This window comes from Protopterus annectens, chromosome 6.part0 (assembly GCF_019279795.1).
Source record: "Protopterus annectens isolate FY-2018-M chromosome 6.part0, PAN1.0, whole genome shotgun sequence".
Classification (NCBI taxonomy): domain Eukaryota; kingdom Metazoa; phylum Chordata; order Ceratodontiformes; family Protopteridae; genus Protopterus; species Protopterus annectens.
In genome coordinates this window covers 1623574641-1623598009 of record NC_056737.1, presented here as the reverse complement: position 1 = coordinate 1623598009, position 23369 = coordinate 1623574641, and the positions used below count along the sequence as shown (strand labels likewise).

General features: G+C 40.9%; 1 protein-coding gene across 1 annotated transcript in view; it reads right to left on the bottom strand.

Annotated features, from left to right (window-relative positions):
* Positions 1 to 1082: 1082 nt before the first annotated feature.
* Positions 1083 to 23369, bottom strand: part of LOC122804016 (dynein axonemal heavy chain 7-like) — a 268157-nt gene continuing 245870 nt past the window's right edge. The window contains exon 5 of the mRNA XM_044073694.1: positions 1083 to 1197. Within this exon, the coding sequence (XP_043929629.1) occupies positions 1083 to 1197 (115 nt within the window). The remainder of the gene's footprint in view (positions 1198 to 23369) is intronic.

Sequence of the window (23369 nt, the reverse complement as noted above, 5' to 3'; positions counted from 1 at the left end):
GGCAGAGTCCCACATTGACTCTCTTCAAGAGGAATCTTGATGAGTGGATGGGAGATCGTAGGTTTACCCCGGCTATCACTTCTGTGTCACTGTTAGACAGAGGCACAGTATACTAACCTCAAAAAAAGGCATAGCAAAATTCATTTAAAATGGGTGGCGAAAGCCAAACACACTTTGGCTAGGCTTATAAATGCCCTAGGGCAGATAGCCTAGTATGAACCTATGAACCTATATGTGACAGGGTTAAGAATTTGAATATAATTAATGGTATAACATTTATTCCTAGGTTATACTTTAACTGCAGATCGTTAGGGGTAGTATTTATTCTGGGTGGTTCTTGTGCTAATGTTTGGTATATATGACAAACTAAACATATGGTTAGAATTCGGGTACTAGAACATTTAAAAGATATCAGGAACCAGAGCGAAGTTAGTCCTGTTTCCCAACATTTCCTTGCTAAACATGATGGTTCCCCTAGCAGTTTAAAATTTTGCGTACTTGGTAAGCCTCTTTTAACTAGAGGGGGGACTATACTAATAAATTACTTGAATTAGAAACTAGAATGATCTTAAAGTTTAAAACTTTGAAACCTTTTGGCTTGAACCAGGAATTGGGTATTTAACAACTAATAATAATTGTATTATCCAACATTCAATAGTAAATAATTATTTATTTTTAATTTTTTGTAGTGAAACAATGATGAAATAGTGAATTTAATTTATGTAATATGTACTGTGTCACTTTAAATGTTTAATATGAATCAATTATTGAATGTAAGTTGTCTGTGTTAATTAGGATGAATAAGTATATTAACTAGCTTAAAATGTGACTGTTTTGTGATCCATGAAGGCGAAAGGCCGAGGTACCAGATCGCTAACTGAATAAAAGATGATGTTTGGGTGATCTGCTGGTGATTTTGTGTTTTTTTATTTACTTCAGGTGCTGTAGTCCAACTTCTGAAAATCAGTTTGAACAGTTACACTTCTAACAGCAACTCATTTCCAACTCACGAAGTTGCATTTTGTCCAAAGCAATTCACAGACAATTAAACATGCATATTCTTCAGGAAATACTGCTATTGTTCATAAAGGATAGGTTTGTACCAATATATCTTTCTCCACTGATGTAGGAGATCCTGCCCTTGGAGGCTTGGTTTCATCTAATGGAGGAGGCTGGCCTGCAGCATTTTCTTTTTGCCTAATTAAAAAACAAAAAACAAAAAAAAATACAAGTAAGCAAAATACATACATATCCACAACTGCTACATTTCTGGAACTTATACTAATTATGTCCGTTATGAATCCTTCTTTTGGTTCAAAGAGCCTGAAATCAGTTACCTTAATTCCATTTAAAAATGTTCATATTTCTAGCACATAATTTGCTGCACAATTTAAGACTGAATCCCAATAAAATCACCCTTCAGGACTTAATTGACTAAGTAAATTATTCATTGTCAAATTACTCACTTAACCCAGTTTAGAATCATGGGGGAGCCACAGCTTATCTAACAGTCAAGGGGTGAAAGGTAAAAAAATTAATTCTGAATGGGGCACTAGTCCATCACAGAGCACACAGAGACCTACAAACATACATCCTGTTCTATATATGTGATGTACACACCTAAGAACAATTTGGAGGATCTTCAGTTCACCTACCTGAGCTTGTCCACTAGAGAGGTGGCATGATCACAAATGTGCACTGCTTTCAGAAATGTGTGGGGAAACAGATGTGGAAAAGTCCAGATGGACACTGAAAGGATGTGCACAACCCTCACAGAAGGCATCTCAGTCATGAACTGAATTGTGAGGCAGCAATACAGCAACATTCATCACTATGTCAGGGTGCTGCCCTGATTAACTGACTAATTGATAACATTTGCTGACTGAAAATGTCCAGCTGGGAAGATCCCATTTGGGATTTGTCTTTGTTTGTTACATTTGTTGACTGGAATACTGACCTTGAACAATACAATTTTCGCTGTGGTTCTAGGGAAAAAATCTTGAATAACTTATCCAAAACCCTGGGATGCCAGGTTTGCATTTGAAACACTAATGACTGACATTATTTGTGAGAGCACTAGTATATAACTAACCAGCTTCTTACGTGAAGAACGAATTGTCATTATTACAGTGACTTCCCCTTCTTCCAAGATTGTGTGAATTCAGACTTGGTAATATAAGTAGTTGGGGTTCATGGGGCTTGCCCTCCTGCAAAACATTTTTTTCCTGTTACATTCTATTCCTGAATGCTGTTTGCATTTGGAAGGTTTTGTTCAGTTGTGAACACATTTGTGTGAGGAGATCACAAATGATTTGCACATTTGTCAGGGAGATGAAATCTGAATCCAATCATTGAACAGAACAGAATAAGAATTTACAGATAATATGTAAGGATGCTAATTTACAATGCCAAGGAAATGAAATTCAATGCTTATGAGAAGCAATCTAGGAGTGACATCTGTGATTTTAAATTCATTTCCAGTCATTACTATGATTCCATTATAATTCTTAGTGAGCACACACACACAGTATGTGAATAACTGTTGAATGTGTGTGTATGTATGTATGTAGATATATATATATATATATATATGTGTGTGTGTGTGTGTGTGTGTATATATATATATATATATATATATATATATATATGTGTGTGTATATGTATATATGTATATATATATATATATATATATATATACACACACACACACAACACACACATACACACACAAACATACCTACAGATTATATATATATATATATATATATATATATATATATATATAAAGAGAGAGAGAGAGGGAGAAAGAAAGATAGTTATAATTAAACCAAACTGTCAGTATAGAACCAATAAGGCAAATAGTGCAGTAAACATAAGAGGAAATACAAGTCATTACAAATGACCATGCTAGTCTAAAATGCCAAATTCCAAAACAAATCTCATGTTTTTACCCAATTCTCAGACATGATACTTTCTCTAGAAAAACTGAAAATCAGAGTATCATTTAATTTGACTGAACACATTTGTAAGAAAAATATGGCATCACTACAAATAATAAATTGATGGTTCAAAAAGGAAGAAAACTAAGTGTCTCCAACATGACATTCAGATTTCAAGGGAGGAAGGGATTATATTAAAGGAATGCATCTCTTAAGAAAAACTTAAAAAATGTAAATAAGCTTACTGGGTAAGAGATGGGACCCTGGTGAAGTTAGAAATTGGTTTTAGATATCCCTAGACACAGAAACAGCTAGAATCCTAATCAAAAATGTCTGTCAAAATGTGTGGGACTGCTAGGATTGGGGCAAAGAAGTAACTAAGACATTAGCTAGAGGCCCATGGCAAATATTTAATCCATTTAGCTTTGTAAACTTTTCTAGTAGCAACTATGATTATCTGTACCAAACTGGGAGGGTGAGCAGAGTTCCTGGCCATCAGTGGAACTGAAGAAACCATGCAATTCGTCTGAGAGACTAGAGGTCCAGGTGAGGCTAGGTGGATTGATTAGGTAATACACTCTTTCACTGGTCTGAGAAGAGGTATTTCCAGAAGGTGAAGCCACAGCAAGGGGAATTGTACTAGTCTGGATCAATATGAGTTGATGTGAATAACTCCTGCCTTGTGGTATTTAGCTTTCTGTAGCAATATAATTTTAAGTGGAATTGCGGGGAAAACATAAAGAAGATTCAGAGACCATTGCTGGACAACGGTATCTCAGGAAGTCTGCTGTGTGGGTGAATGAGGGAGAAGTAGCTGCTGACTTTGGCATTGGTCAATGAAGCAAAAGGGTCATAGCAAGGCATTTCCCAATGGTGGAAGACTGCATCTACCACAAGCTGACTGAGGGACCACTCATAGGCATCAGTATGCATTACCTAAGCTTGTCCACTAGAGAGTTGGCATGATCATGAATGTGCACTGCTATCAGAAAGTGATAAGTTGATATGGTTCATCCACATAACCTCACAGTCTGTCAACACAGAGAATAGGAGTGGGTTCCTCCCTGCTTGTTAATCCAGAAGACCAATGCTATGTTGTCAAATGAATGGCAATCATCCCCTGAGGAAGGCAGTCCCATATAGCCTACAATGCAAGGTGGACCCACCCTCATTTCCAGTGCTTTATGTGCAGAGAATCTTTCTTTTGTGGTCAGGTACCTTGGGCTGTCTACACTAAGTGAAGGGCTCCCACTCAGGGAAGAAGCGTTCATCATACACTCTGGGAGTGTAAAGACATAGCACTGAGATAGGCTGCCTAGAAGCCACTACTGCAGATGCCATCAACAACGCAACAGCAACCCCTAAAATCCTGATTGGACTGGACACTGGATCCACATACTGAGACCACTAACCCAAGTATTCAGTGAAGAACCGTTATGTAATATCTGGCAAATGGGACAAGGAAAATCATTATTGTCATGAAATACAGAACCTGCAGGCAAGATGTAGTGATCACTATCAGGATGGTTAAGAAATGGCAAAAAGTTAACAGAAACTTTAAAGTTCTGTCTCATGGAAGGCTGGCAAAGCTAGCTTTTGTGTCCAGGGGGCAGTCAATGAAAACCTGGGCTTTTAGGGGCTATATATTTGTAGCATTCAGTGATGTTTCCGAGGAGCAGAAGAGTTGGAGGATAATACCTTGCTCCTAGCCACAACTCTCCTGTCAAGGCTGCTTGGAGTCAGGCATCTAGATAAGGGAAAACTGTTGTCAGCTTTAGATTAAAATGAGGTGTAACAACTGCTATACATTTGGCAAGCACCCCAAGGCTGTGGAGAGACCAAATGGAAGGGCTTTGAACTGATAATGTTTGCCCTTCCTATCCTGAAGTCCCAAAACGTTCTGGAGGTTTTGGCTAACTATGTGCAAATAGGCATCCTGAGGGTTAAGACAGCACATCCACTATTCTTTTTCTAAGCAAGGAAGTATAGACTGCATGGTGACAATCTGGAATCTTAAGGTTTTTATATATAAAGGTTTAGGATTAGGTCTAAGATGGGCCTGAGGTCTTTTGCATTTCAGGAAATAGAGTCTTGAATAGACTCTGGACCTTCTTTGGTCTGGTGGGACCACTTGGGTAGCTATTTTTTTTTTGGTATACATTGTCCCCTCTAGATACTATCTCTTTGATTAACTTGCCCTGAAAAGATGGTTTCCCATGCAGGTTGGTGCAAGGCAATTCATCCCCTAAATGCCTCCAGAGCTGGAGAATCAGGCAATGACTCTGCAGTTATCTGGGAGGAGGATTGCAAAACCTTACATTCTGTGGACCACTTTTGTCTGTAGGACAATGTCCATTTTGGAAACCTTTGCAGGGCTTTGCTTTCTATCAGAACACTGTTAAGATGGAAAACTTTACTCCAATAGCTGGGAGGGCCTTTTTTTCCTCCTTTCTTTTTGAATATTATTTTGGACTTGGGGCCCAAACAAAGATAAGTCATCATAAGATGGACAGGTGAAGGAAACCTTGATGTTTTCTGCAAAGTTATTATATTTAAGCCATACATTACATTGACTCATGATACCTGACCTGGCTGCTCCATCAAATGCATTACGTACAAAGGAGAAATTGTTGATATCTGCTAGGATTGCTAGCTGGGACTCCTTCGTATACTGTAAATTCCCACGAGGCAATTTTTTCAGCATCTCTAAGGTTCATTCTGTCAAGAAGTGCCAAAAACAGGTCATGTGCATCAGGCAGTTGGGGGCTCAAATGGAGAAAGTATCTGATGCATATACACACACTTATCAAACTGGTCTATCACCCACAATTCTTTGCCAGGAGGACGGACCTCTTCTGAAGGCTTTTACTTTAGGGCAGCAGCCATGACAATGGAATCAGCTATGGAAGCCTAACCCCAGCACTCATGGTCTTAAGACAGGCTGTGCATCTTGTCTGCTCTCCTTGTCCTTGGTGCTACCAATTCTGGTTCTTGCCAAGCCTCACATGTTCATGAGGGAGATCCATCCAAGAGGTAGGCAGAGTGAAGTGAAAGGTCTAATACGTTATCTGTTCTGTGGTGAAGAACTGGTTGGCTGGCTATGATTGCTTCTGATTCATTAACTCGGAAATATCCTCAAATTTGGAGTAATCAGGAGAGGACATTGGGAAATCCTCCCCCTCTAGATCAGTAACTGGGGTGGGTTAATATAGAGGAGTCTAGGTGCTTCTATTTGCACTTCCTCTGTCTGAGGACAGTTGGGGAGAACTTAAGGAAGTGCAACAATGAAGGATCAGAGCTGGATACCTCTATTCTATCCCTGTGGCATCTGTATTTCCTTCTCCCCTCTGGGATAATGATAGCATAGCCAAGTTAACTGCCTGAGGGGTGTCTGGGGAGCAGATGTAGTTGCTGACATCACAGGGATATCTCTCAATCATATGGTTGAACCCATACTGTCTTTGAAATCTGAGTCATCAATTCAGAAGATGCCTGCACTGATGATACCTATGGTCAGGACGGTCAGAGAGACAAGAGATCAGTACTGACAGTGCAATAAGTCTCAGTCTCAAAGCAGATAGTGGCACCAAGGATGGCTTCCCAACCAACAATTCAAATGCCAGCATGGTTGACATTGACAATGATGAAAATTACATCAGAGCTGAGGCTGGTATAACTCACTGGCATTTGGTCTCTGGTCCCTAGTGACATGCCATACATGTATAGATCTGCAGTCACTGGACTACATATAGTTCTGCTGACCTCACCAAATCCAAACATATTGAAAGTTTTGACATGTGCAGAGAAGAAATTTAAGATTACTTCCCTGGTTAGTTTAGCAGAAGCATATTGGTGTCAAGCAGGAATGGAAACCAAACCAGAAGTAGACAAAAATCAAGCAGTAACTGAATATGCCAAAAAGAAAAGAAAGAATATACAAAGGATTAGACAAGAAGGCAATAAATATGGAAAAGGTATAAATATAGTTAAGTACAGAAAACTCCTCGGACAACCTCATGTCAATCAGGATCTGACTCAGGAATGGTTAAAGAGAGATGAATTTAAACCAAAAGGTGAAAGGTTAATATTAGCGGCCCAGGATATTGTACTACATACATGTTGGTTTACAAAGTTCATTGAGCATGTGGGAGAAACAAGCAAATGCGGGTTCTATAAAACAGAACTGGAAATTATCACATGCTGGGCGTGATACTCTAATGGCAAAGAGCCTGTATACTAAAAGGCATAATAATGTGTCAATGCGATTGCACTGGGGATTGTGCAAAAGTTACAGTATTGAAGTAGCTGGGAAGCATTGGCAACACAAGCCACAAAGCATTATACAGAATTATGAACTTTATTTCACATGGAATTGCCCATTACAAACAGTTCACAAAATAGGTGAGAGAAAACCAAATATAGTGGTCCATGAAAAGAAAACAAAAGTAGCACTGATCACTGAAATTGCTACACCCAGTGATTACAGTGTCTTACATATAGACAGACACAAGTCATAAAATACCAGGATTTGAAGGCAGAAAGAAGGGCAGTATGGAAGAAACAGTTCCAATAGCAGTATGAGCAATCAGTCTCATAAAAAAATGTACACTCTTATTTAGATATGATACCGATACATGTAACTTCGAGGAGTCAATTCTGGACATGTTATGCGTGCTGTAAGGAGCACTACTGGTTAACATCAAAGATTGAAACAATACTAATTTCATGAACTTTAATCATACTGTGACTTAGGAATGGGGTCTATTGCCGTTATGGTCATTAGAAATCCAAAAGATTTGAAGAAATTAAACTGGGAGAAACGTGGCACTGAAGTCACTGGTGTGGATGGGGCTATTAGCACTAATGGCAAGGTTAAGCTTGAGACTGATGTCAAAGCTGACAACAAATCCATTGGCTCAGATGTGTCCATTGCTGGTAACGAGACTGGAAAAAGAGCAACATAAAACATAAGATGGAGGCATTCTCTCACAACTCTGGAGACAGTCGGGAAAGAGAGAGAACACACAACTCATTTTGTGTCTTGACAAATACTCTGTGGAAAAATGTGGATACCCTGTAGTTTGCAATGGGGTACAACAGGAGCTAGACTCTTTTGTACACTATTGGATAAGTGGATAGCCCATAGTGTAAGGCAGAGAAATGATAATATAATACAGACACATAAAACCTTAGCAAACATCTTAAGTCTGGATGACTAGGAATGCAACGATCAGTATATTTTAAACTTAGGTCACAAAAAAATTACAATGAGGAAGAAGGGATAACAGGTTGTAAAGAGAAAATATTTTGAACTTGGACTACTGGTTATGGAAAGAAAGTCTAGAACTGGTCTCTAGGCATTTCCTTTCTTTGGCACAAAAAACATTCTTGAATAAAATAATTTTCCCAACTGGGAAAGAGTAACAGTTTCTATTACCCCCTGAGACAGCATGTGCTCTATGACAGGAGGAAACTGGAGGATTTGGTCTGGTGCTTGTGGAATAAACCCTTGAAAAATAATTTCTTCCCACTGACATTTGTAGCCTTACTGAATAAGTCAGAGAACCCGTTTGTCTATAACAGTCGGTTACCAAAGACAGAAATGGAGATTCAGACTTTCTGGAAGTGATATAAGAATGTTAGGGATGGCGGCAAGGTATCATATAGTCATTCAAACTTGTTTGACTGTCCTTTGCTCTTAGGGGTTCCTGCTTTCTTTTTGGAACTCCATGCCACTGTTTCTTAAATGTCTGCTTACCAGCATTTTGTTGAGACTGTTTATTTTGTTTGTTAGCAAAATTTGATGAGGGAGCAGAAAATCCCTTGGAAAATTTGGAGAAGTAGGGCTGAAAAATTTGAGAGATTCTCCTGCATCAGCTTAAATGTCTCATCACATTTTTTTTATATCTTCTGCAGCAAATGGTCCAAAAACTAAATCTCTATCCAAAAGAGAATTTAACATCTCGTTTTTACATCTTCTGGAAGTTCTGAGAATGCAGCCAGACAAACCTCCTCATTATAGTAACAATGGCAACAGCACTGGATGTAGTATCTACAGAATTATATGCACATTTTAAACAATGAATAGTGACCTTAGAAACTGAAGAAACTAAACTACACAAAGCAGATTTTTCTCCCAAGACAGAAACAAAAGTTATCTCATCATAACTATAGAACTGTGTTGTCTGTTTCTGCCCTTCTTCAATGTATGGGTCGGGATCCAACCTTGGCCATTTCTAAGCTTAGGTTCTGGTGCTCAGGCTCCTCCTCTACCCATAATCCCTGTGTAGTGAGTGAGCTACCTCAAATTGAGTTTGCCTACCAAAAATAGAAATGTAGAAATATGAAGGTGTTAAAAATGTATCTGACTTAAATACTGACATGCTATAAAAAGAGAGTGAAAGAGAAAAAGAAAGACCTGGGATGATATGGTCAACAGACTATGCAGCTTTGCAGAGATGGTCTTCACCCGTCACCTGTTGGCATTCAGTTACTGGCAAAGGTACTCGCCTCCTCCATAGTGCCTTTTTTAGGCAATGTCATAAAAACAAAATTCCCTACATAAAAATATCCTCTGGAGACCAATTTAAGGTTATGCTGCTTAATGTTAGGAGTCTACACCAAATTGCACTCACTGAAAGCACTCCTTACTCAGGAAGATGCCAATGTCAGTGCAGTCACAGAGACATGGTTCAAGGCCTCAGAAAGTACTCTGGCCATGCAAGGCTACAATGCCTTCCACATGTTCAGACCACAAAATGAATGTAAAAGAACCAGAGGAGGAGGAGGTGTATCCATCTTCATTAAAGCCAAATGCACCTCAAGACTAGTTAAACAGTACAACTCCCTAGAGTTAGTCCAAGTTCAACCAACTATAGGAAAGACCCCCCCCCCACATCACTGTTACCTATAGTTCCCTTCTATGAACCACAAAAACCACATCGACTACCTGGACCTACCCGAGTCGCTCACAATACAGCCAAACACCCTAGCCATGGGTGACTTGAACTATCCTTCCATCGATTGGGAAACGTATATGAGCACAAACACGCTCACCCCAAGATTCCTGGACTTTAACACAAATGCTCTGGAACAGAAAGTCTGCACCCCCACAAGGGGCTCTATGTCCTTGACCTAGTACTCACCAACATGGGGGATAACTGTACAATCACGTGTGTGTGACACTCGTGGGTAAAGTTTGATCAGAAATCAGTTTCATTCGAAGTAACAAGTGTACTTGACCCCCCCCCCGAGCAAAAGACGTTGAAATATTTCTCCAAAGCAAACTATAGCCTCCTAAGTGATGGCATAAATAGTTTCAAACCTGCCACCACGGACAGCAATGACTCCCACACAGAGGTGTACACAAATGACCTGTATAAACACCTGTACAAATGCATAGACTCAGCTATACCAGAACAGATCAAAATAAGGTCTTCACAAAAAAACAAGCCACCCTGGTGGACATCTGGCATAAATAGGTTGTACAACAAGAGACAGAAACTATTGTCAAAGAACATCTGAGAATGGTCACAGCAGAGGAGCAACACTCTCCACAGCCTGAGCAAGTAAATTAGACATCTTGTTAAGTCTTTTAAAGCTAATTACAAAATGAAATTAGCATCCCTAGCTATGGATAATCACAAGACATTCTTTAGCTACATGGAGGCCCAGCTTTGTGCCAAATTAGTAGTGGATGATGCCACTCATATTGAACCTGAGAACATCAGAAAAAATGAACGGATGTACCAAAATGGACTCAAATAACAGTTAAAATCAAAACTTTTAATAAAACCTTGGTAAAACCTTGAACAGGGACAAAATGAATAACAGGATAAGCGCTTTCGGCCATTGCGTTTTGCCTGTCTTCGCAACCAATGAACATCTTTTAAAAAACACAAATGGCCAATCACTTGCATCAGGAAGCCCATCCAACACAGCCTGTATGGGACCGGACGGCATCCCAGGCTGCTTTACTAAATAGTCTAAAACAGGAGTTAGTGGAACCACTGGGCACTCTCTTCAACCACAGTCTTAAGTACTGGCTTCATTCCAGCTGAGTGGAAAACAACAACCAAAATCCCCTTGCTCAAAGGGGGTCCTTCAACCAACCCTGGCAACTATAGACCCATAAGCCTAACCAGCTTCATCTGTAAGGCCATGGAGAGAATCATCACGGACCTTATCAACAAGGATATAGGTGAACTTCATACTCTTGACCCGACCCACTCGGGCATTGTAAAGGGCAGATCATGCCTGTTAAACACGGTGGAATTTTTCAAGAATGTCACCAAAGTCCTGGATGAAGGCAAAACAATACATGTTGCCTGCCTTGACCTAGCCAAGGTCTTTGACACAATCCCCCACTCAGGCATCATTGAAAAACTCACCCAGCTGAGGATTAACCCATATGTCATTAGATAGGTAGCCAACTGGCTCACTGACACAACGCATACAGTCACAGTTGAGGATTCCACCTCTACCAGCAGACCTGTTGCCAGTGGTATTACATAAGGATCTATGTTAGGCCCCCTACTGTTTGGAATTTATTTTACAGAAATCCACGTGAAAACAGATGGCCTGTGGCTTACAAAGTTTGCTGAGGTCTGCAAACTGGGTGCAATTACTGACTCCCCCAACAATGTTAGCATACTGCAAAATGGGCTTACACTGATAAATGACTGGTGCCAATGCCACAGACAAAGTTAGCGCAAAAAAATGCAATATCATCCCTTTCAGCAAACGAGAAGTCCCTGCAAATTACAATATTAATACCCCCTATGTTAAAACCCAATGGTGAGAAATCTGGGAATGCAGGTTGATAGCAACCTTAATTTTGATCATTATCTGTCCACAATGGTAAGGAAGGCCTTCTACATTGCACATCTCATAAGTAACAGCATAGCATCCAAAGCTAAGGAGGTAATAATTCCCCTGTACTCGCCTCTCATCAGACCAATAATAGAGTACAATGCTCCCTTCCGTATGTACCTCACCAGACACCTGCAGCAGATGGAGAGAACTCAGAGGTTTCTCACCAAGAAAATTCAAAGCCTTCAACACATGACCTACATGGACAGACTGAAGGCCCTGTCACTGTACTCTGTATCATATAGGCTGCTTAGAAGTGACTTGTGACAGGCTTACATAGTCTCAGACTCTGCCTTCATGGAAATGCTGCACATCCGCAAATCAGATGGGACAAGATTCACTTGCTCTAGGGACCTTGGCCTAGTCTGAGATAATAACAGAACATGCTGGGGAGACAGATATGTCTCCCAGATGTTGCCACTCCTCTGGAACAAACTCTCAATTTATGTTAAAAAGAGCTCCTCAATGACCCTATTTAAGTGCAACTTGGACAACTGCATAGGAAACCGTAAATTTACCCCGAGGGTATAACCTATGTCCCTTTTGGACAGGGGCAGCCAGTCCTGACCTTAGATCCACTTTGCAAATATAAACTATATATCTTGATCTATAAGGGAACAAGGGTATATCCATGACTAGGCTTGTAAAGGCCCTCGGGGCCAATAGCCTAATAACCTCAAATGATCCTCCAGGCGCCATGACACGGTCAGCTGTAGTCACCTCAGAATACAAACATAAGAAAAAACTGTGCATACAAAAAAGGAGGGGGGTGATGGGTGGGTAGCTGAGGAAGATCAGAAACAGAAAACACAAGTCTATTCTTATGGTGAGTACATAACTTTCATATCTGACATTGCCTTTTCCATCCATTCCTCAACGTATGGGAGAGAGTCCCCAGGTACAGTTAAACCAAAGTAGTGTCTAGACATGGATTACATATCTAATTTATAGTGAGATGAAGGCATGTACTTTGGACTAGGTAGCTGCAGCATATATGTCACCATTTTGTTACACAAGAAAACAAGGCTGTAGATGAAACCATAGTTCTAGTGGAATAACCTTATGGGGTCAAAAGAAGTGTCAATTCTCTTTCTTGATAGACAAATGAAATGCACTGTGAAAACTACCACAAGAGGATGACTTTGGCTACTGATTTTCACAATTTAGCAGTAGAAAATTATACAAATAATTGGTCAGATTTTCTAAAAGGTTTTGTCCAATGCAAATAAAAAACATAACTGGCAATGAACATCCAGCAAATGCAAAGTATATTCACCCTTATTTGGAAAATTAGGAAAGAACACTGGAAGATTTATTGACTAATTAATGGATGATTTAAAAGCCACCTTAGGAAGAAAGGAGGAAATGTTTTTCAGGGATATCCTATCTTTGTGAAAAATAGGCAAGAAGTTTTTGAGGATAAGGCAAGTAGCTCTGAATTTCTCCTGGTAGAAGTGATAGCCACCAGAAATAAGGCATTCTATGATAAAAACTTCAGATCAACCTTAGCATCAGGTTCAAATGGGGGAGCAGTAAAACAGTAATATCTCAAGGAGGAACTGGGTCTGTAAACTGTGGGCATAAAATATAAGTTTCTCGAAGGAAAGCCTTGGATAATCTAAGAAAGATGCTATGGACATCTGATTTGATGATGAAGTGGCTGGCTCCACATTGAAAAACATGGGCAAAGAAATCCAGAATTGTTGGAACAGGAGCTGAGAAAGAATCAATATTTTTCAATTGTCCAAACAGAAAATCTTTCCCATTTGCTCTTGTAAATTTTCCTAGTAAAGTGTTTTTGGGAAGAGGGCAAATTGCAATTACCTGAAGATGAAAACCGGGACTGTGAAACCATCGGAACTGAAGAAACCATGTTGTCAGTTTGAGGGACCGGATGTTCGGGTGAGGCAATTCCGATGGGTGAAAGAGAAAACCTGGGTCCAAGCTCAGCACCTAGGAAGGTGGACTAGATGAGGCCAGAGGAAAGGAAACCGCACTTTCAAGGCTAATAAGGGGCTAAGAGGATGACTACATCCTTCACCATAGATGTTTCCTGTATAAACTTTGGAATCGGGGATAAAGGAGACCTGAAGGCCAACAGTGCTTTAGAGCATCCATTAGTGTCTACCCTACTAGGGGAATTAGAGTGGAGAACTTGTTGCATTTGGTGTTAAGGTGAGAGGCAATGAGGTCACAACAGGGTCAGCCCCAACGACTGAAAAATTGCTCTGTTACTAATGGATTTAGAAACCACTCATGAGGGAGTAGGCTAGACCTACTCAACCAGAATACTGGATTTCCCTGGGATATGCATTGCTATTAAAAAGTGGCAAGAAGATACTGCCCACTGCCACACTCTCATGACCTCTTGACACAATGGTTAAGATCTGGTTCCTACCTGTTTACTGATGTACCAAAGAACTGCCATGTTGTCTGTCTGAATACAAAAATCACACCTAAGGGAAGATAATCCTGAAAGGTCTGCAACAACAAGACAGCTGCTCTCATCTCCAATATACTGATGTGAAGACTGGCCTCTGTTTGGGACCATGTGCCTTGATCTGTCATTTCCAGATAATGCCCTCCCACTATAACTGGGAAGCATTTATGGTCACTGTGGTTTGTGGGGAGGGGGAAGAAGAATGAATGGATGCTCCTGAAGAACATGGAGAAATTCTATCCACGACTGTATGTGTGCTCTGCAAATGTGCATTAGTGAAAAGACATGGGTTACTTCTTGACTGAGAACTCACCCGCCAGAGTCCACTTAAGTAGTTGCATATAGAATTTGTCTCTTGGGACTAGTGTGATGGAGGCTGCCACACAGTCCAGAAAGTGAAGAATTAGTTTTGCTGGTGGCTTTTGGTGGGATAAGACATCCTGGGCTTGTTGGGGAAGTGATTCAACTCTTGCATGAGGGAGCTTTTCTATCTGAAGGTTTGTGTCCAGAAGTGCTCCTATGAACTCTAGTGACTGAACTGGATGTGGTTTAGACTTTATTAGATTCACTGTAATCTCAAGGCTGTACAAAGTTGGAGCAAGAGGTCCTTGGCTTGAATGACTAGATTCTTGGTAGGGGTGGTAATGAGCCAGTTGTCTAAATACAAGAATACCCAAAAACCCTGCAGTCATACACAAGCTGCCACTACCGCCATAGACTTGGTAAACACTCATGGGGTGCAGGGGGGCTGTGGTAAGATCAAAGGGCAGGGCTCTGAATTGGAAATGACTAGCTCCCAGCCAGAAGTGAAGGTACTTCCTGGCATCATGAAGATCTACTGAGCACTAAGGGAAGAATGGACTGAACCGTGACCATCTGGAATTTTATTTGCTTCACAAACTCGTTTGTGTAGCTTAGGTCCAAAACTGGTCTAAGGTCCGCATTTGTTTGGGCACTAAAAATAATTTTGAGTAGATTCCAGATCTTCCCTGGCCTGGAGGAACCTCTTTTGATGACTCAATTTCTTAGAAGTTTCCTTATTTCTTAGGCAACTTCTTCCCTTTTTATGGGTGGAACTTCAGAAATTCTCTTCAAACATGTGGAAGGGTATGGAAGAAAATTAAACAACTTCTAATAATGACGCTCTGCACCCACTTGTCTTGAGTGATGGACATCCAAGGTTGTTGGGTGTTGTGACAAGCACCTCCCAACTGTCTCCAGTGTTTGAGTCGGGAACCGTTCAGGAGCACTGTCAAGGTTTCTCTGAAAAAGGGCCTCTGAAATCCTGATTTTGATGACCATCTCTGCCCCTTGGTTATTATAAGAGTTTCCCCCTCAGATGCAAACCCTGGGATCTATGAAACCATATTCTCTTTCCTCCCTTCTGTCTTCTGGAGAAGGTCCTTTGAGAGGTAGTGCATTTGATCCCTACAGCAGATATGGATTTAACATCTTTCTCACTTCTTGAGACAATCTCCTTAACCTTGGGACCAAAAGGGGTTGATCTATCTTATGGGGCATTGGTGATGGACATCAATCACATAACTGCAGCCAGGCATACTTTCTTAGGGAAATACCTGTGCCGGCTGCTCTAAACACACCCTCTGTGGCATTAGAAATAAAGCGTACAGAGGCAATGGATAAGGACTGCAGGTTAGAAACTATGAATCAATAGATTTTCTTTGAGCCACAGACAAGTTTCCTGGGAGAGATTTGGCAATTTCCCTTGTCAAATCCCTCTGGAAATGAGTAACATGAGCCAAATAATCAAGCGCTCTGACTGAAAAAGTAGATTAGGCATGCACACGGTTCCCAAATCTGTCCAGTATATGACTCCTTATTTGGAAGGTGGACAGAGTAACTTTCTTCTGCAAATTCCTTCTTACTGGCTGCCACCACTACCATGGACTCTACTACAGGTTCTTTGCTCCAATGGTAGCGGTCTTTGGGAGCAACCAAAAATTTGTTGGGTTTCTTGGGAACAGGCTCAGCAGTGTCCGGCTCCTTCCACAGCCAGGAGAAGATCAAGTCTACCATCATATCACTGGGGGGGTGTGTGTAGAGGGAACAACTACCCAAGAAGTAGATGGGCTAGAACTGAAAGCCTCAAGAAAAACTGACTTTTCCAGTGAAGACACTTGGGAAGAACAGCCCCCTTTCTATCTAAGAAGTTTGAGAATCTCTCTAAAACAAAACTTCCTTAAAGGGGATTTGGGAGAACCTTCTCACTCAAAGTCAGTGTCAATGGTAGGGGATTCCTCAAGGGAATCCAAGTGTCTCCTTTTGCACTTGTGCTTCCTGTCCCCCTCTTCTGTGGTTTGCTCAGTACAGGACCCAGAAGCTGACATATTCCCTCCTAGGAGAACAGACTCAAGGCTCCTGGAAACTGGCTGTCCTGATGGGACAAGGAGAGTAGGCTGTGGACTCGGAGAAATCCTATGGGAGAGGGTTGGATCCAATTCTGAAAGGATAGACTTCTTTCTAGGTTGAGTACTCTCTCAAAAGTTGAACTCGACACAGATCTGGGAACCTCACTGTGGAAGCCAAAACTTTTGAAGGTGGCTTAACCATAGGTGCCATTTGACTAGGATTCAAGGCTGATCTCAGAGCTGAATTATCAACCACCAATGCTCCTAGGAGAAGGAAAGGATCTGAAGACCTTGGATTTGATCCTGCCCTGTCAGAGTCTATATTAATTATTCAGTTCAGGGAGACTGATGGGTCTGGAGTTTTGGCTCTAACGCAGATCTGCCCTGGGCAAGAGTCAGATCCAAGGGTCTGGAGTTTTGGCTCTAACGCAGATCTGCCCTGGGCAAGAGTCAGATCCAAGGGCTCTGATTCAAGAGGTCAGATCACAGAAGGAGTCATAACAGAAAGAGAGAGGAGAAAAAGTGGTTCTGCTGGATGAGACAGTGGTCACAACTGAAAGGACCCTCAATTGGATTTGGATCCAAAGTAATGCCATCTTTTCCACATCAGCTTCAGTGAGGCTCCGAGTAGACCTAGCTGACTTAACAGAAGTAGAGGAAGGTGATCTACAAAGATAACAAGGACAATCCTATAATATTCAAGACCAGTGTCAAGAGGAGATAGGATTTAGAAAGAATCTAAGAGGCATATGGGATCCAATGACTACTGGGTCCAAGAAGAGCATTGGCTCCTAAAGTCTAGAAATTTTAGGAGCAAACAAAGATGTCAGATCTGGAGAACTTTTTAGCATATTTTGACTTTTCTTTTTCTTGGTCTGAATCCCTTTGCTTCTCTTTAGATCGGACCCCTTTTTTGATGGAGGGGAAGAAGAGGAACAAGAAGCAACAGCAGACTTCCCCCGATCTAGAAGGTTTTTTTCTGAAAAACGCTGGAGGAGCTCCTTTAGAATAAGCTTGTTTCGTCTTTCATTTATGGCCCACTGACCAAACGCCTCACATATGAAGACGTTGTTGTCCAGGTGTAAAAACCCCCAAGCAGTATGCACACTACACTTGTGTGTCTGAATTTGGTAGCTTGTGAGAGCAAGCTATGCTACTTCTGAATCCAGAAGGCTTATCTGCCATATTAAAGGACATTTGCAAGAAAATTCCCCTTAATAAAATAGAGATTACCCTAAAGAAAAAAAAAACATTTTTTTTCTTTTTATTGTCTTGGTTAAGCCTCAAGTCAGGAGCGAGAGGCAAGAGCAGAGAAGGAAGAAAGGATTGAAAAGGAATAGGAACAATCAGCACAAAGTGCTAGTAGTATTTTCTGAGGTACTGAGAAACCTCAGTGTTTACCAAATGAAAACACTGGCATCTTCTGGAAGTAGTCACAGAGAAAGAGAATCCCACACATGGAGATTCAGATCTCAGAGTCTGAGGCAGAAATCTGAGGAGAAAAAAACTGCATCTGTCCCATCACATTCTCCTCAATAGATTAAATTTCTTGAGTGTCTTCAGGAAAAGAAGACTGCCTTTCTCCTTTGACTAGATATCACCATGCAAGATAGTTCAATAGCCTGTACAAAACCCTGAGCCAGATCTAATATACTCCTATCCAGCAGAACTGATGCAGGAGAAGGTGAAAGCTTAGTTTTCTATTTCTTTTTGACAAGAAAGGTGGAGCAAATAGGTTTATTAATACCAGTAGTAGCTTCCATTGTGATGAGAATAACATTCTAGCTAAGCAGGGGCACCTTCCCTTCCCCTTCTTCCAAGACCAACAAGAATGGGTCTCCATTGCCAGTTGAGGAGGCCCCAACAACTGCAGAAGACGTGGCTAACCCCCAGTCTTTATTGGCTGTCTGGACAACACCAGAGGGGATCTGGGGAAAAAGAGGAGCTGTTTGAGAAGCCAGGTTTGGCCACAACTGAGTCATCCACCTGCAGATGTGGCAAATTGCTAGCCTACTGTGGTTGCAGAGGCTGTTTGGTTAACTTTTTTTTAATGACTGGAAGAAGGACCAACCATGGAACCAGTAGTTTGTTCCATAATTAAGCAGAACATGGTGCTTCTTCCTTAGGGAAACTAAGCAGCACAAGCTGGTACAATTTTAAAGGAAGTTAAAAGTAACTTTTCCCAGTTAATACACAATAAAACGTATTCTAATCCACTTTATCAGCCCCAAAAACTTACACAGTTTCTCCACAGGAAAAAAAAAACAGCTTTGGAATGTTTAATTTTTAAACTGTCAGAAACAAAAGTCCACTAAAAGTACAATAAAGTTGCATGACAGTCAACAAAAAAAGGAATTAGTGTACTCATCATAATGTTCCATCTGAGTCGTCCATTTTCATTCTTCCTGAACTGTTTGTTGGGTTCAGATCCGATCCTCTGATCTGACTCGACTGTTACTAAAGCTCATGGTAACCAAAAAGCTCTCAAGCTTATCCCCTACCCATAATGCACGAATCCCTAACATACCTCAGATCTTGTTTGCTGATTTTACCAGAAGTGATACCTAATTTAGATGCATATATAAGAGGATACTTAAAAATGTACGTGTTTTATAGATGAATCCATATCAGGAACTCAGTCAAAAAGGACATTAGTGTCCTTATACTATCTCATTTATCCAAAAGTTTGGAGAAGCAAAGGATGTGGGTTGATGGGCTGGAAGTTGAGGAAGAATGAAAATGGACAACACAGATGCTACATTATGGTGAATACATAACTTCTTTATCTAATGCTGTCAATTTTCATTCTATCCTCATCTGTTGGGACAGAGACCCCAGCTACCTAAAACCCCAGTTGGACTCTAAGGAAGGATATTCCTGAACACAGTTGGACCAAAAGATGCTTTACCCCTCAAGGCCAGATCTAATTTGTAATAAGTCATTAAGGTATGAGGACTTACCCAAGTTGCTGCTGCACATATATCGTCCATGGAAAACCTAGACAGAAATACTGAAGAATTTGTCATGGACCTAGTTGAATGGACTCTTACTGGTTTAGTTAAGGTAAGACCCAATTTGTTATAGATAAAGGAAATACCTTCAGTTAGCCATCTGACTAAAGTTACTTTTGTGACTGGTTTAATCAATTTCAAATCTACAAAGGAAACAAACAATTGGTATGTCTTTCTGATTTCTTTTGTCCTATGCAGATAAAAATGTACTTATCTGTGAATATCCAATAAATGCAATATATATTCACATTTCTCTGCAAATTTAGGAAAGAATACTGGCAATTTAATGGACTGAGTGATACTGGAGTCTGACAACACACTGGCAAGGAAAGATGCACTGGTTTGTAATATAACTCTATCCTTATGAAAATTCAAGTAGGGAGGTTTTGAAAACAAGGTTTGAATTTCTGAAATTTTTCTAGCTGAGGTAATGGTAACTAAAAAGGCAATTTCCAAGTAAGAAACCTAAGGTCACATTTAGCTACTGGTTCAAGGGGGTAATGCATTAATGCTTGCAGTACAAAGTTCAGATCCCATGCTAGAGTAGGGTCTTTAAACGTTGGACTCAAAAGAAAAGTGCCTATTAAGAATGTTTTGCACATTTTAGCACAGGCTATTGAAGAACTTTCAAATTCAATATGCAAATTAGATATTGCTGCTAATTGAACCTTAATGGTAGAGGAGCTAGCACCTTCTTTAAAGAGTAAAGCTAAACATTCAAGTATGTTATGTATCACAGCTGAGAAAGGAGCAATATGATTTTGTTGTGCCCAGTAAACACATCTTTTGCATTTACTTGAATACAGTTTACGTGTTGAGGGCTTATGGAAGGTAAAAGGATATGGCAGACAGGGGAAGAGAGCATTGGTTGTCTAGCTATTAAAATAATTGGAGAAACCAGGCTGTAAGCTTGAAGTTTAAGAAGTCCAGGTGAATCATGTCGTCAGGTAAGACAGAATGTCTGGAATCAGATCCAGAATCCAAAGGTGGTAAAGTAGATAAGTAGATGAGAGCATAGGAAGGGAAAACACACTTGTTGAGGCTAGTAAGGTGCAATGAAAATGACTTTGCTTTTCAACCTGGCAGCTTTCTGCAGAAATTTCAGAATTAAAGCAGAGACTGACTGGCATAAAGGAGACCGTGGGGGGGGGGGGTCGTAAAGTACAGCATCCCACAGGGATTCCCCCCTGTGGGGGGATTAGGACAAAGTAGCTGCTGCAATTGCTGTTTAGGGGAGAAGCAAAAAGATAGCAGCGAGGTTAGCTCCATCAACAAAAGACCATTTATGTCACTTTCTTGTTAAGAAACCACTTGTGAGGTAGAAGAATGGACCTGTTCAATTTGTCTCCTAATCACACTTGACTTCCCTGGAAAGTGCATTGCTATGAGAAAGCAGTTGGATGAGATTGCCCATTGCCATACTCTGAGTGCTTCTCAACACAAGGGGTATAAATTTGTCTCTCTGTTTGCTAATGTACCAAACTACTGACATTGTCTGTTTGAACAGCAATTGTCCCAGAAGGGAGAGCATTCTGGAGGGCCTGCAATGCTAACAGCACTGCTCTCATATCTAGGACATTTATATGCAAGTTGGCATCTTCAGTGGACCAAGTGCCTTGGACTGTTTTCTCCAGAAAGTGTCCTTCATTCCAACTGTGAAGTGTCCATGGTCACTATAGCCTTGGGCTGAGGGAGAATGAATGGACAGTCTTGTAGAACCTGATCTGATTGAAACCACCATCTGAGAGCCCTCTTGCATACCTGAATGATTCTTATTAGTGCTGACATGTGTTGATAAAGAACAGACCACTGTACTGATAACATCCACTGAAGAATTCTCATATAAAATCTTGCTAGAAGTACTAAGGTTATTGCCACCAACATTGATCCTAGAGCTTGGAGGACCAAGTGGGCTGAAATCTTGGTACTGCAAATTATTTTTCTGACCTGCAATCTAGCTTCTTTTCCTCTCTCAAGAATACAGGCTATCAATGACTTCATGTTGAAAACTGCTCCTATAAATTCTAAATTTTGAGTTGGCTTTAGGTGAGACTTGTTGTAATTTATTATTATTCCCAGATGACACCAAATCTGAATTAAGTACCTGATTTTTTGCCCTTATTAAGAAATGCCTGGTTGAAGTGGTAATGAGACAGTTGTCTAAACATGGAAAGACCCAGGATCCCTGCAGTCTCAAGTGAGCTGCTAGTACTGCCATACATAGGATCATAGGCAGTTACTAGGCTAATGGCCGTGGGGCCTTTACAAGCCTAGCCAAGAGTTTATCCCCAAAAATAAAGCTGAGTCAGCACTTGTTGCCCCTGTTAATGAGGGACACAGGTGGAACCCTGGGACAAATCTGTGGTTTCCAATCCACTCATTAAGGTTGCGCTTGAAGAGGAAATCAGCAAGGTACACTGTTTAGCATGTATGGGAAGTCTATTCCAGAGACAGGGCAGCCTCTGGTAGACAAACCTGTCTCTCCAGCAGGTTTTGTTGATGTTGAACATTAGATTCAGACCTTTTGAGCGGGTAATGTGTGAGGAGTTAGACTTATGGATATGGAGCATCTCTAGCAGGGCAGGGTCTGAGATTGCCTTGTAAGCAAGACACAGATCACCTCTGAGCAATCTGTAGAATCCCAAGTAAAGTGATAGTGATTTGAGCCTGTCCACATAGGACAGGTGTTGGAGGCCATGGATTCTCTTTGTGAGGTGTTTCTGTGGCCTTTCCAGTTGGTGCAGATGTTTGGAAAGGTACATACCAAACTGGGCATTATACTCAATTATTGGTCTAATAAGGGAGGAGTATAAAGACGTAATAAACTCCTTTTTTTCTGGATGCAATCCCTTTACTTATGAGATGAACCAAGTAAAAGGCTTTTCTGGCCACTGCTACTACATGATGGTCGAATGTGAGATTGTTATCAATCTGAGTACCCAGGTCTCTCACCACAAGTTGTATGTTTGGAGGGTTGCCATTCATGTGGTAAACAATATGCTTCTGCAGAATGGTATGATGACACTTTTTTTGCATTTAGCTTGAGGCCATGACTTTGGCACCAGTCATTAGTTGCTGTGAGACCCTCTTGCAGTATGTTAACATCATTTGGGGAGTCAATGATAGCACCCAACTTACAGTCATCCACAAACTTGCAGTCACAGGCCTTTTGTCTTTGCCTGGACCTCTGAAGCAGATGCCAAACAGTAGAGGCCTGAGGATAGATCCCTGGGGAACTCCACTAGTGACAGGCCTGCTATCAGAGGTGAGTTGCCTATTTTGACCTTGAGGGCCCTGTTGGTGAGGCAGTTGACCACTCATCTGATGAGAAATGGATTTATGCCAAGTTGTGTTAGCTTTCTGATGATATCGGAATGGGGGATTGTGTCAAAGGCCTTGGCCAAGTCAAGGTATGTTGTATGCACTGGCGTTCACCTCATCCGGGGTCTTGGTGACCGTCTCAAATAAGTCAACCAGGTTCAACAGGAAAGATCTGCCCTTGATGAGTCCGATCTGGGTGGGGTCAAGTGCTTGGAGATTGCCTATGTCCTTGTTTATGAGATCCATAATAATACATTCCATGGCTTTACAGATCAGACTTGTCAAGCTAATGGAGTAATAGTTTCCAGGGTCAGTAGTGGCACCATCTTTGTGCAAGGGGATGAGAATGGCAGTTCTCTAATCTGCTGGAATGAAACCTGTACTTAGGCTTCGGTTGAATAGGGTGCTCAATGATGAA